Genomic DNA, 14,491 nt, shown 5'->3' with positions numbered 1-14,491 from the left:
CATAGGACTATACCTAAACGGGCACTTGCCCCCACATTTCTGTTGATCTTGCGATCTACTTTCTGATGGCCCTTACTTCTCACCATGCCACTTAGCCCTGGGACAAGAAACAGAGCTCCTAGGAGTTAGGTGGCTCGGATTTAATATGCCCGTCAGTCCAGTTAAGTAGATTGGAGACCCAGTCTAGTGCATTATCAAATTAGGCAAGACACCGACAGCACCTGGTAGCGTATGCTGGTACGCTACCAGCAGGTACGCTACAAGCACCCTCTCTGTTAGAAATGCTACACTAGGCAAATAATCAAGGCGTCCATTCAACGAGAATATCGAATCTGAAGAAGGAAAGAAAAAAGAAGAGAAAGAGAGATAAGCTCTCTTTTTACTACTACATGCCGGAACCTTCCATGTCGGAGCCTCCCATATCGTGCGACTGTTACACGAAAATCGTGAAAGCTCAACGACTCTCCTCGTCCGTTCGACATCCAGTGGAAATCCTCTGCGAGCATCGATTAACCCATCGCCGATTTCAATAACGAGTCAACAAGACTGCTTTTCGCCTTCCCAAGGTCCACTACAGCCTGAACCTCATCGTCAACGTCTTGCAAGAACCGCTCCTTATTCCACTCCGGCTTCCATCCAATACTATGCGGAAGTTCGGCGATAATGTCCGGCCTTATTTCAATCAGATTTAGCTCGAAGCAATGCTGAGGCGGCGAAAACATACCCAGAGTCCCACAACATCTGCACAAACGGCGCAGGAACCCCCAGTGATTCCGCAGCAGCTTCGGGATCCGAATAGTTGTGGGTCTTCGAATCAGAGATCAGGCCACGATCACAAAGGGCTCTAGCCAAATGATCCCCAACTTCACCCAGGAACATGTCATGGGCCAGTGCAAAGTAGTAGCCTTCTCTGCCACTTGGAACCGTCTCTCCTCGGAGGATGTGTTCAACAATCAAACCGTACAGCGCAGTCAAGTCAGAGATGTGCACGCCGGATACCCTCTGCGTAGGTAATTAGCGAACTGATTGATGATTTTCTCCTTAATCTATATCTTACCGGATTTTCAGGGAACTTGTAAACCGCTTTTGCTGAGATACTAGCCTTAACATAGAGTGGCAGTACCACAGACAGCTTGTTCCATTCGCCGCTACCTTTACCATCTGACCAGCTTTGTCAGGCTTGAGTAATTCACACATCACTGTTTCATAATGACACTCACAGACTAAGGAAGGCACAACGATGAAGCTAGTGACCCCTTGCGCTTCGGCATGCTCGATGACCGCGACGTCAGTCTGTGGGGGTTGTTAGCACCATTTAGAAACAGATAGCCCGTGTAGGTAGGACATGATTAATAGATTGACCTTTCGTAGAAGGAAAGAATCTGCTATACGCTTCTCTGTATCAAATACGGGATCTGTGTCTTTGAACGACCCGACTGGCCAGCCGGTCTTTTCGTAAAATGCGCTCAGACCCGAAGTCTACCTTAACATTAACAACTAACAGAAGAACAAAATTAAGGTGAACTGACGTAAATAAAATGGGTCTCTCCCCCATTCACTTGCTTCTGTTTGCCCAGCGCATTGACGAGAGGTAGCACTATGCTCGGATCTACCGAGGCAGTATGAATAACGATACTGACTAGGAAGCAGTCAGCCCAAATGATAACTTTGATATCCAAGTTCCGACATATTTCGTACTGTTATGGTGTAGCACGCTTTCAGTCACATCCTTTTCGTTAGACAGATCTAGCTGCAGCACACGAATGCCCAATTTGGACACAGCATCAGCTTGCTCCTTAGATCTTACTGCGGCAATGACTTGATCTTTCTGAATCAGCCCGTTTGTCTTTGCTAGCAAGTGCGCAGCAATAGATCCTCCTCTACAGAAAAGTCAGCGGTCCGCAACTAATTTCAGCAATCCATGAAAACCCACATGTATCCCCCCGCACCAGTGATCAGAATATTAGAAGACATAATACTTCGTGACTAAGAACAACGCGTCCGGGTTCTGGGTTAGATTGATTGTGCACGAACAGGTCATTTGACAAACGAAACCCGACCGGATGTGGACTTAGCTTATATAGGTAAATGGTTCTTCAGCAACGGTGTAAATTTACAACAGATAAGATGCTTAACTTTGATGTCCTTAATTACCGGGCGATAAGCCCTGGAGCATGATTTCAAATCCTCGGCGTAATACGCATGAACCTAGGCCGAGGGATAGTGGAATAAAACTTGTGAAATGGTACTGAGCACATATTATCCCCACTATTTACGTTAATACTTGCCAAGTCATAATCGTTCTTGATGAATGGGGACGATTACCAAGCCTCGGGGGTTCGGGTAAGATCAACTTCGTTAATAATCTCATGCGATTTGTCATCGACGTTGACATCCTTTTCACAAACAGCACAAAGTATGATGCAAACAATACTAACTTGCTCAGAGATACCAAGGGGGTAATTGATAAAGTGATAAAGTTCAATTAAACAGAACAAACCTAGCAAACACGCGGGTTACTGATAAACGGTTTGATCAGTGAAGCTAATATAAAGGAGACTTATGTCTTTCCCCAATTATTCCTCCATATCCTAGGAAGAAGGGTTAATGTCCATGGCATCAGAATCATGAGATCTTGACTTGAATACCAAAGTCTACTCGCATATGATCCTCCACCTCCAGGACTTCTACTTACACAAAACTTCCAAATGGCCACCCACCTCGCCGCCGTCTCCCCGGCCAAAGGCAAACCCTTTGAGCTCCAGACCCGCCCAACCCCAAAGCCAGGACCAGACGAGCTCCTCATCGCTGTCAAGTCCGTAGCCCTCAACCCGGCAGACACTCACATGCGTGATCACGGCCTCTTCATACCTACGTACCCCACCGTCACTGGCTTCGACATGGCGGGGTTAGTCCTCGAGGTCGGTGACAACGTTCACACCGATGCTACCGACGATAGCTCGGGCTCCTCCTTCCGACCGGGCACCCGCGTCGCCGCATACGCCGCCTATTTGTGGAAGTCCTGCAACGCAGACTACGGCGCATTTCAAGAGCGGTGTCTCATCCCCTGGCAGCATGCTGTGCCTCTGCCGGACGAGATATCTTGGAATCACGCGGCAACCTTACCCGTCGCCGTCGAGGTTCCCCTAAGCGCGTGGGATATCATGGGAATCCCACGGATAGGAGAGACCACTACCTCTACTCTAGTCCCTGATGGATCTACTAGTACCAATTTCAGCGGAGGGAAGGAAATACCTAATACGGAAAAAAGAGAAGCTCTCCTAATCTGGGGTGCGTCCTCTAGCGTTGGTACTATGGGTGTACAAACAGCTCGCCTGCTGCTGGAAGATCCTAATTCTTCATTCGCCGCTGTTTATGCCACGGCCGGATCGGCGAATAGGAGCTATATATATTCACTGGGCGCGGACCGCGTGTTTGACTACAAAGACTCACAAGTCGTGGATGCTATCGTTTCGGCGGCCAATGAGGACGGGTTAGTGATCCGGCATTGTTTTCTTGCTACTGGGCAGCTAGCACTATGTCAGGCTGTGCTTCAGAGGTTCCTCGGAGAAGGCCAAGAAGGGGAGAAGACAAAGACGGCGAAGATCGGGTCGGCACCTAGCATTCCTCCGGATGCTGAGGTCGTGAACGGGGTGGAGACAATATCTGTGATACCGTCGACGATTGAAGGGGAGAGACTTGAACAGTTCCGATACTGGCTCGGGACGTGGCTTAGGGAGAACTTGGCCAATGGGGCTATCAGGCCGAGTCCGGAGCCGAGCATCGTGGGGAAGGGTTTAGGGGCTATCAATGCTGGATTGGACAAAATGCTTCAGGGGGTCAGTTGTACGAAGTTAGTTGTTGAGGTTGCGGAGTGAGATCGTCCGGGGTGTTGCTAGGTACTGGGTTGCAAAGAAGCTGGGAAAATATCCGCCTGAAGGCCCTTTGTTGATCCTGAATCATTTATATCAAATGCGATCCTACCATTTTCCAAACAATTTTAATCTGTAGAACTCGAAAATGGGCAAAAAGAGGTAGTAGGAAAATTGCTAAAGTAGGGCGAAACTAATGCATGAAACGGTATACTCGCTTCGTGGCTGAGCCTTCATGTAGAGACCGTCTAGGGCTTACTTTATCAATCGCGATAAATAGTATGTCACCTTTTGTATGAGTTTCTATATCTACTACGCCGTTCTGTACAAATCCAATATGAATAATAAAAGATATATTGTGAAACGACACAGTATATATGAATTAAAGGCGTTGAAATATAAGAAATAAAGGAAAGGAAAAGAATGAAGATGATGACGACAAAAGACAATAACAAAATGCCACCCAAGGAATGATTAGGAATACTCATTGTTACATGGCAAGATTGTAGATCTTCAATTAATTCCGTCCGCTCGCCATCCCCCTAGCAGAGGTCTAAAGCCTGAATAGGGCATCGTGGGCTAATGAACGAAGTGATCCTGGGAGCAAAGCCAGAAGTGAGAGACCGATAGGTCTAGAACGAACGGTCGCATTGACGCCAATCCTCTTTTTCATAAGACACTGGGTCGATCTAGAAGAGGATTGCACATGATGAAGCTAGTGTGTTGCATTTTATTGATGTCGCTTACTCAGGCCGCTTATTCCTACGCTCAGCTCAGACTCAGTGAGCGAAACATTTTGATTATGTAAGGATCAGTCATCAAGTCACGGTAACTACTCAGGGACGTGCTCAGACTTACTCAGTGAGCAAAAAGCGGCAAGGCATGAGCACTAAAACGGAAAAGAACGCCAAGAGTGGCAGGCAGAGTATACGCCAGTCAACTGCGGCGCCGTAGGGTTCGCAGAAGCCGCCCAGCATCCCCGACTGGCAGAGAAGGTGACAGATTGACAGGGTGACACGACAGTTCGCAAGAATAAACTCTCAACCCAGCGAAGAGACCCTCTCTTCTTTGGTCGTACAGGGCCAGATGGCCCAATTGTTGACACTGTGTAGATGGTTGAGCCCAGCGAACTATAAACCGCCATCTTAACGCGGTGACCCATCATGCACAGTCAAACTCAAAAGGAATGATAGCTCACTATAGTCCCCCAAAAGAATGGTCATGATCATCATCCAATTATGAAATATGGAAAAGGAAAACGAAAAGGGAGGCTGCTGGAGCACTTCCGCGCAAGCCTCCACCCACCTCCGCTTGTCACCCGCGTCCTTTCTATGCCCGGCCACTTCCCTTCCACCCTCCGCCCGTGCATGGACTGAACCCAATCCGCCCCACCCCGCCTCACCACACGCTGCCTTTAGCGGCTCCCCAGGTCCGCGATGATTTGAATTTGTAGGGGCGAAAAGGCAAAGCCAAATGAAAGTGGGTAAGGCGAGGGTACCTCCAGCTGCACACCAACCAAGCCACGGCCTGGTTCGTGCGAGGGATTCAGCTGCAGTCCCCAGGCGCCACTGGCAGAGCCGAGAGATCTGCGGTCGAGCCGCGGCCCCCGACTAGACTGGATTGGATTAGCCTGCACAGACTCTAACAGTCTGAAGTGACTGGAATGGATGGATGGCACTACAGGTCCCCATTCCGCAGCACAAATGACTCGTGTCCCACGCAAAAAGTGGCCGGCAGGCAATCAACCGCACCGGGACGCACGACCCATGCCCACGGCCACGGTTGCGGAGAAAATCCCAAATCTTCGCCTGCCGCGTCGATCCTACGTGCCAGGGCTGGCTGGGCTGGGCTGGGCTGGGTTTGCCCTCAACCAGAGCAAAACAGGCCGATGAATCTCAGTCGAGGAGTCCGCCGGCTTGTTAGCGTGCCCTCTTTACGCCGCCCCGATCGTGGATCGCGATCGCAGGAGCCTTCAGCTCGCCGCTGGATTTTAGGGCCTCGCGCTAAGGCTGCGCGGCGAATCACGCGGCACAGGCCGCCGCTCGGCTAGGTGTGTGTCTCTGCTTTGGACTGCACCTCCCAGGGCCGTGGGTCCCGCGAGGGATCGCCGGTATCGACGACAGATATCCTGGCCCGCCTACAGGTGAGTGGGTGTATCGAGAAACGGGATGGAAAGAGAATACTGTCCCCAAGAGGCAAGAAGGAAAATCAAGCGAAGAGAATCAAGGGAACCCCTTGGTCTGGCGAAATGGTAATATGGTCGCTCAGCATATTTCGGGTTTGATCATATACCGATCTACTCCACCGGAGTACCGCCGCCTCAATATATCACCTCATGGCGCACACTTCACAGTTCACAAAAAACAAAATGGCAAATTCTACAGTTTCGCCGTGGCGCCTGCCTGCTTCAGCTCCACGGCTGCTAGCTCGCGCAGCACCTTGCGCAGAATCTTGCCCGAGGGGTTCTTCGGAATCGCGGGGAGGAATACCACCCCGCCGGTGATCCGCTTGGTTGCGGAGACCTTGCCGTCCATGAACCGCAAAATGTCCTCTGCAGTGGCCGACTGACCGGCTGTAAGGACGATATATGCACGAGGACGCTCGTCGTGATTGCTGTTTTTCGCATCGCCCGTCAGTGTCCGAACGAAGCAAAGAGACACCGGGGAAAAAGTAACACCTCAAAAAGAACCAAAAAAAGAGGAAGAAGAAAAGTTGGGCCATGACAGAAACAAAGAGAATGACTTTTGCACTCACACTGTGACGCCCACGACGGCAGCGTCTGCCACGGCTGGGTGTTCGAGAAGCAGCGCTTCCAATTCCGCAGGAGCGACCTGGTTACCCTTGACCTTGATCAACTCCTGCCGCCATCATTAGCATACCTTCCATGTATACGAACTATGGCCGGTCTGAATGTGTTCTCAGAGGACGCTGCTGCATACCTTCAGCCGATCCACAACGTGGAACCTGCCCTCGTCATCCACATAGGCGATATCACCAGTCCGGAGCCACCCATCCTCGGTCTTGGTTTCCCTGGTTGCCCGTTGATTGTGCCAGTACCCCTTCATGATGTTCTGCCCGCGCACCCACAGCTCCCCCCGCTGGTTGCGCTCCAGGAGTTCGGTGACACCATCCTCGGCCATGATCTTGGCCTCGCAGTTGGCGTTTGGTTCGCCGACAGAGGCAGAGAGACTTGTCTTTGTCGGATCCCAGCCTAGGAGAGAGCATGTTGTTCTAATCACAGTTTAGCCTTGCTTCCATTATTCTCAACCCCATATCTCACGATATGATGTCCGAAATCCGAATGGAAAAGGTCGAAGGGCTACTCACTCGGTCATCCCCCAGCCCTGTTTGATATTAATCTTCCCTTCCGGCCACAGCTTCTCCACCTCGGCACAAACCTCCCGCCCCAAGGGCGCCGCACCACTACCCACACTCTCCACACTGCTCAGATCATATTTCTTCACAGCGGGGTGCTTAGCCAGCGCAACCACCACCGGCGGCACGAGAATCAAGTCCGTGATCCGAAACTTCTGCGTGTACTCGAGCATCTGGATAAAGTCGAACCTTGGCATCATATACACCGGCGTACCGCGCCACAGTGCCCCCGCAATAAAGATACTCTGCGCCATGGCATGGTACATGGGCAAGAAGCACAGCCAGCGTGCCCGCGCTCGGCGCGCATCGTAGTCCGGGTGCAGGGTTCCCATATGGGTATACTGCAGCATATTCGCGACGTAGTTCTTATGCGTGATTTCTACGCCCTTAGATCGGCCTGTCGTGCCGGACGAATAATTCAGCGCGAGCGTGGTATCCGCCAACGCCGGCGTGTCCAGCAGCTCCCAGGCGAACCCGAGGCCTTCTTCTGGCGGTGCCACCAGCTCCCCCCAGTACGGACACCCCTTCTGGCCCGCGCCGCGGTTATCGTAGATCGCATTGTCAAACACAAACACCTTATCCCGAGCGAGGCCCGCAATCTGCGCCGCCTCAATGCCGGTGTCGAGGCTCGCCGCTGCGCAGATCATAATCGTCGCGCCGCTGTCTTGTAGCTGGAAGGCTAGCTCGCGGGCGACGTAGGTCGGGTTTGCGCCGGTGAAGATACCGCCCGCCATAATGATGCCCATGAAAACGACGGGGAAGAACAGGTCGTTCCCGGAGAACAGCAGCACGCGGTCGCCGGGCTTCAGGCCGGCCTTGCGCAGGCCCACCGCGACACGCTGGCTCCAGAGGCGGAAGTCATGAGTCGTGAGGTAGTGCGTGTCTGGGCGTGCGGCTTCGAGGTAGCATCTATGCGTTTGGGAGAGCGGTGCCGTCGGAGACTTGAGGAGGAGCGAGGCGAGGTGGGTGTTGGGGATGTCGATGTGCCAGCGGGATTTGTATGGCATGATGGAGGTGCGGATATGGGGGAGCCTATGTGGTATGTGCAGAAGGGGTATATCGTGGGGGGAGCTGGCGAGTGAGATGGTTATATGAAGTGGAACTGGGAAACCCAGGCGCCCAAGCGCCGTTCGGTCCATATAGCCATATAACCAGGAAAGGCCTGAGCTGCGATCGAATCACCATGTGCACTATGGCAAGTCACGGAGCTTTCCCCGCAGAAGTCGGTTGTGTTTGCGGGGGTCCGAGGCAGGGGGTGGCCATGCCTCGGATGTGCTGGGCGCTGATGCGCATAGGGTGAGTTGTGAACGAGTTGGTGTTGTGCATTATAGGAATAGCTTTTGCTTTCATTGCGGATCTGGCAGGATGGATGCAACGACCACAGGTGGCCCACCATACTCAGGATATAATGTAGAACAGCACGAATGACAAAGATGCAAATGATCTCAATTGAACCCATGCGTAACAACAAAAAAGGATTCTACTACACCCCGCTCCAGTCCAAAATACATGGCAGACACAAAGAGTACTTCAAAGGCTATAAAATGGACATGGTTATCATGATTCCTCCTCACCCCCAAACAAGCCACCGCCGCCTTCAACTCGCTCACAACCTTCTCCTCCAGCCGGTTCTCAGCACCAGATGCCGCGTCAGAAGGTCCCTGCCGCGACCATTCCACCTCCTTTTCGGTCGTGGCGACAATGCGCGCCCGCAGCGTCGGTCGGCGGCCCAGCAGTTCCTCGATGTCTTCTTTTACCTGCGCCTTGTCCCACTTCAGTTCCTGGATGGACTGTGCGTCGAGGCCGGCACTGGGACCAGCCTCGCGGAAGCGGGTGAGAATGAAGGAGACCAGGGCGAGGGAGTATGCCTCAGAGGCCATGCTCAGGCTGACCCACTGCGCCGCCGGACCGGGGGTGACCGTAGCGTGGGGCGTGGAGAAGCACTCAGATGCGCGGTTAAGCTGGCCTTCGAATTGATTGAGGAAGGCGGCCACCTCCGGCGCGGCCCGGACGACGCTGTAGAGCAGGTTCAGGCATAGGGGAAGGAACCCGCCAGTCCAGATGGTGTACAGCCGGGGAACGGGGTCGAAGGGGCCGAAGCCCTTCGGTTGCCGCAGGATGTTGGTCAGGCGGCAGGTGGACAATTTCATCAGAACACCCTCGACGGCCAGGTGTTCGGCTAGCAGGGGCAGGGTGGACATTTTGACGAGGATCGAGATACTGAGATCGCCATAGATCGGGTCGCCCGCCACGGCCAGTTGGTCGGCCCAGGAAAATAACGTCGTCGCATGGCGGGCGATGTCGTTCTCTGCGAGGTGGAAAGCAATGTGCTCATAGAACCGGTCCGCATTCTTGACCTGCAAACAGGTCTGAAGGACGGCGATGATGATGGCGAAGTCCTTCGGCGTGCATTTTTCCGGCTCATCGTGCAGATACGTAGTGAGCGACCTGAATCCCTGCGCGACGACGGTCTTGACAATATCCACGACCACGCTCAAATCGGACGAGACACTGGGCTGTCCACTGAGTGCCTCGGGGCTGGTGCGGTTGGGCGCTGGGAGATGGAACTGGAGAGCCAGAAACAGCACATTGAGGAGGGATCGGTAATATTCGGTGTCATCACTGAGAAGTGCCTCCTCGTACGTCCGGTGCCGAGCACGCAGTGTCTTGAAGACAACCTCAAGCAGCCCGAATACCTCGGCCCCATGGGCCTCCACCTCAACAAGACGTTGGAGAAGGGCCTGCGCAAAGTCAACCCGCACTTGTTGAATTCGCTCAAAGATGGCCTCCGGAGGCACGCTGCGGGTATTGGCCTCGAGACAGTTTTGCGCTACAACTGCCATGGACTTTTGGATTTCGCGATCCGGCATGAAATCTGCACAATGCTCGATTGCAAAGAATTTCCAGCTGTTGAGTAGAGACTTTTTTTTGAGTTAGCAAACAATGAAAGAGAAGGGGAATGGAAGAGCAGCGCAAAGAACTTACCACCTGCGCTTCAACAAGCGACAAGTTGATATTGGCACGCGCAAACTCCTCAGAGAAGCCCTGATTCCGAGATCTTCCGCTCCAGGCAAGGTCGAAAGACAATAGCTTGTGCCCCATGCCAAGATCATAATAATAATGGCTTCCCAGGCTGCGAGTGACTAGCGGGGACCGCTTGAAGTCGACCATCTTGCAGCCAGAGTATCGCTTCTCAAAGTTCCTCTTCAGGTTCGCGTGCAAGGACGAATTGTAGGCGGAGACCTCAACGGCATCTTTGGCATACCACTGCACAAGGGGGATAAGGGTCTTGACAAAGCTCCAGTCTCTTGATTCCTTGGCCGAGTGCAGATAGACCGTAGAGATGTCTGCGACAGCAGCGGCAATCCGCGTCGCAAAGATTTGGTCTGTCACAGGCAGGGAGGTGATTTTCAGTTTCGAGACATAGTTTACGATGCTGGTGAAAAATTGAGAATGGTTTTTCAAGTGTGGGGTAGCCCATGGCCAATTTTCTTGCGCGCGGGACACAAACCCTAGCAAAGCTAGGGCAACCTGGGGCTCTTCATTGTCAATGTTGGCCAGCTTATCAAGTGCCATTTGCAAGAAGGGCACGCCTCGCATGCTCGGGCCTCCACCCTTGTCGGATTTCTTTAACGTCTGGCGGGGTGATGCGCCGGTAAGAATGAAGACTGCAAGCCATTGTTGACGCTTGCTGACAAAGGTTGACAGTAGCTGCCAGACTGAAAGCAACAAGGTATCATTGGCAAGCGGCTTGTCGAGCTGCGAGAGTACGTCAAGGAAAAGGCATGACGACTCGGCTCCAAGATGACCGACAAGCGACGGGGGTTCGTTATCCGGATCTGATGCGGCGCTACTAATGAGAATCTCAAGCAACGTCACAACGGGCAGGCGGTAGGGGTCATGCAAAGCATAAAGCTTCACCAGGACGGGGGCAGCCTTGAACAACTGTTCTTCCAACAGGGATGCGGGCTGTTCTGCGAGTCGCGCTGCCTGTACGAGCTTGATGCAGAGGTTCAAAGTGGAGTTGACCTGACTTTCAATAAGAGTGAGATAGCGTAGGTGGAGAGTCGGCGGGGTTTGAAGGCCGTCTGAAATTAATCGAAGGATTGGACTGAAAGGCAGGTCGGCGGTTGACCGAGGACGAAGCAAGTCGAGGATGTATGCTGCGGACTCGGAGAAAACGCCGGTGATCTTGGATTCCAGCTTCGCACTGTCGTTGATTCCATAGGCATAGTAAAGGATCCGGTCAAAACAAGCAGCCAGCATTCCGTTGATTTTGAACCGTTGCTCCGGGAGATTGAACCTCCAGTTACCATTACTGTTATAGATCTCAACCATCGTCCGGGTGAAATTCAGCAGAATGCTCCTCATGACATGGGAAGGAATGCCGGCGCTCCAGTCGGAAGCAATCGTCGACTTTCCAGAAACGCTTGCTGGGCTCTTCCGCAGAACTGCACGAGATGCTGCATCATCTACAGCAGCTTCGAACAGGTTGACGCAGCTCACAAGGAACGGATATTCCCCAGAGGGAATCTCCATCGCTGAAATGACTCCAGACATAACTCCTCCCTTGCCGTCTGATCCAATGAAGCTACTGCGGCTAAAGAAGGGCCAGACTCGGCTGGGAAGAACCTTCAGTACCTCCTGGATAAACTGAAGGCAAGTCATGATGGGATCCAACGCATTAGGAGCATCACCCCGAGTTCCGATGCTTTGCAGGTTGCGTTCGAAGATGTCCAAGACAACTGAGATGATATCTCCTTGCCGAGAAAGCCCGTCACTGGCCATCTCCAGGATCCTTTTTGCAGTTGTGCCAGCGGAATCCTGCTCGCGGACATCTTTCGCGCTGGCAATCAGGTCTGCTAGGAGCCCGATGACCTCCGTACCAGACTCAGCGTCCCAGCCCGAGGAGTGCGCACCACTTTCGCTCCACTCTTCAAGCCAGCTTCCCAGGTAGCTCAGACACGAATACTGATGCTGCCACATGATGACTGCAGGTCTTGATTCGGAGATCACTTGGCCAACGGTTGCCGTTGGGATTTCAGACGAGCCACTGACAACCAGAGCACTGCTTGTCTCGTTTTCTGGAAGATGCCTGTGAGAGGAGGATTCGAGCATTGGGAGAGACCGAATAAGTGACACAAAGTTGGCATTTTCGTCTTCACGAATGGTCGCATAACCTGAAAACCCGGGGGGAACGATTTGAGTAAAGGTGCTCATGCTCTCCAGTTCCTGCAAAACCCGAGGCTGGCCTTCTACATCCACGGAGTGGCCGCTCACCAGCGCACGGCAAAGCTTCAAGAAAGGAACGGTTTCGTAAGGAAACCGAGACCGTGCAATGCGGAAAATCCTGTCCATCAAGAGATCATTCTCGATAAAAGCGGTCTTCGGATCGTTGGTATGTCCCAGGGAGCTCGCTGAGAGCCACGATAGCCCATCAGACGTGCCCATCAAAATCGCCAGCACCGACTCCATGATCTCGGGCGAATAATCCAGGAAATAAGTCGCAACTTTGATGAGATCGAGAAGCTCTAGACGCACCCATCGAGCGGTCAGGTCATCGTCCACTGCGGAAATTGAGCCCACCTTCATGGACAGTGTAACGATTTGATTCAAGGCAGATTCTTTGACAATATCAGATGTCATCTCTGCAATTGCATTTTCGACGGCGCCGAACTGTGGCGTTCGAGCAGTGTCCAGTAGGACTTCATACAGCGACGGCTCGGATGTCTGAGAGGGCCCAGCATTGTGCGTGTTGCTCTGGAAGGAGTCCAGCGCAGTATGAAACTGCTCTATCTCCTGGGTCTCTTTGTCGCTCAGAGCCACCTCACTCATGGTATTTAGAAGTAGGCCCCATGAAAAGCCAGCAGGATGAACCGTGCTCAGCTGAAGGGATGCACCCACCAGAATCTCATTCGTTTTGGAGATCGTATCCTTTGAGAGAAAGTATGCCGGTTTTCCGGCCGGGATCGTCTGTGGTTGCTTCTTGTTGAAAATGGAATCAAAGGCAAGCGGAAGTTTCAGAAACGCCAGAGTGGTCAGCGATACGAAAGATTGAAGAGGCAACAAGACTTCCACCGGCTGCTCACAAGGCTGTAAAATGGGTTAGTATTCGAAGGCCTTCCAGAAAGAGGACGTTCAGTGACTCACCACTTGTAACTTTTCTAGGAAATCGTAGTCAACCATGAGTTCAAGCCAGGATAACAAGAGGGCACCACAGGGTACTGCCTGCGATGCGCGCAGCCCGTGAAACATAATCTGGAGAACATGGGTGATTTCTTCCACGACAGTAGTTCTCCAAATATCCTCTGTTTCTCCGTTGCTCTCCGCCGCTCCGAGCCAGGAGCCACTGCTCTCCAGGTCTTGAAGCCGATTCTGAATGGCAATGATACATGCTTCGAGAAGCCTATGTAAGCCATCACCGGCAGACTGCTCTTTGAAAATCCTGATTCCCAGCTCGACTAACTCTGTTTCACGTGTGCTGAAGGCTATCGATCCGGTTGGTGTGTCGTGTAGGGATAACGCGAGTAGCTTGCGATATGTCTTCAGCAGGTGGCTCCTCTCCGAAAGATAAAGGGCGCGTAGTCGCAGGCGCCGGCTTGCCGCTGTGTCAAATGTGGATGAGCCTGCATTGTCCGCGGTCTGCTTCAAAATGCTCGCAAGATTGGGCCCAGCTACCGACACACGCAGATTATCGGTGCCTGCGGCACTCTGCAGGCTCGTAGCTTCCTCGCTAGAGAAGGTTGTTGTCAGGCGGGTAGCAGGACGGTTTTGCCATTCGAGGACAGTGATGCGTAAAGCGGCGACTTCGTCAATTCTCGCTTTTTCGCTGAGCCATTGCGCATCGGCCTTGATCTCCTTGAGATCGAAGGAGCTCTTCGCATTTGTTTCAACGTGGATCGCGGACGTCTTCGAATCGAACTCGCGCTTGGATTTTGAGGAAGGGTCGGGGAAAGAGTTTAAGCTTTGAGACAGTAGCTGAATGCTCTCGGGATGCGAAAGAAAGGCTGTAACATTTCCTCCATTGTCGGCGTGAGCTTCTGGATCGTTGGCGTAAAGAAAAGCTCTTTTCCAGGACCTGTAATGAATCAGTATCGCACCAAACAAGTGAACAGGTTCCGTAGGGCGTACAAGAGCTGAACGTCCCCGGAGAAGCACTTGTCCAGGGACGGAAAATAGGCCTCCGGGACGGGAGCCATTTGGCGAGGCAATTAGATCATCATAGGGCTGAAGAACTAGGTCAA

General features: G+C 52.6%; 4 protein-coding genes across 4 annotated transcripts; 1 reads left to right on the top strand and 3 right to left on the bottom strand.

Annotated features, from left to right (window-relative positions):
- Nucleotides 1-509: 509 nt before the first annotated feature.
- On the bottom strand, nt 510-1,974 carry N7482_005804 (uncharacterized protein; the record flags this gene model as incomplete). Its single annotated transcript, XM_056687929.1, has 8 exons — nt 510-672; nt 725-1,002; nt 1,058-1,161; nt 1,221-1,293; nt 1,363-1,479; nt 1,530-1,639; nt 1,699-1,880; nt 1,934-1,974. The coding sequence occupies 8 exons, from the start codon at nt 1,972-1,974 to the stop codon at nt 510-512; spliced, it is 1,068 nt and encodes a 355-aa protein (XP_056543484.1).
- Nucleotides 1,975-2,708: 734 nt separating this feature from the next.
- On the top strand, nt 2,709-3,878 carry N7482_005803 (zinc-binding alcohol dehydrogenase family protein; the record flags this gene model as incomplete). Its single annotated transcript, XM_056687928.1, has 1 exon — nt 2,709-3,878. One exon carries the CDS (start codon nt 2,709-2,711, stop codon nt 3,876-3,878), a length of 1,170 nt encoding a protein of 389 aa, XP_056543483.1.
- A 2,372-nt stretch (nt 3,879-6,250) lies between these two features.
- N7482_005802 (acyl--CoA ligase) lies at nt 6,251-8,254 on the bottom strand (the record flags this gene model as incomplete). The annotated part of the gene is made up of 4 exons (XM_056687927.1): nt 6,251-6,485; nt 6,627-6,730; nt 6,812-7,103; nt 7,200-8,254. 4 exons carry the CDS (start codon nt 8,252-8,254, stop codon nt 6,251-6,253), a joined length of 1,686 nt encoding a protein of 561 aa, XP_056543482.1.
- A 438-nt stretch (nt 8,255-8,692) lies between these two features.
- On the bottom strand, nt 8,693-14,446 carry N7482_005801 (nucleoporin; the record flags this gene model as incomplete). The annotated part of the gene is made up of 4 exons (XM_056687926.1): nt 8,693-10,168; nt 10,233-13,340; nt 13,398-14,325; nt 14,379-14,446. 4 exons carry the CDS (start codon nt 14,444-14,446, stop codon nt 8,693-8,695), a joined length of 5,580 nt encoding a protein of 1,859 aa, XP_056543481.1.
- Nucleotides 14,447-14,491: the final 45 nt, after the last annotated feature.

Source organism: Penicillium canariense (assembly GCF_028826845.1).
Source record: "Penicillium canariense strain IBT 26290 chromosome Unknown utg000003l_segment0_segment0, whole genome shotgun sequence".
NCBI lineage: Eukaryota > Fungi > Ascomycota > Eurotiomycetes > Eurotiales > Aspergillaceae > Penicillium > Penicillium canariense.
This window is presented reverse-complemented; position numbering and strand designations above follow the sequence as displayed.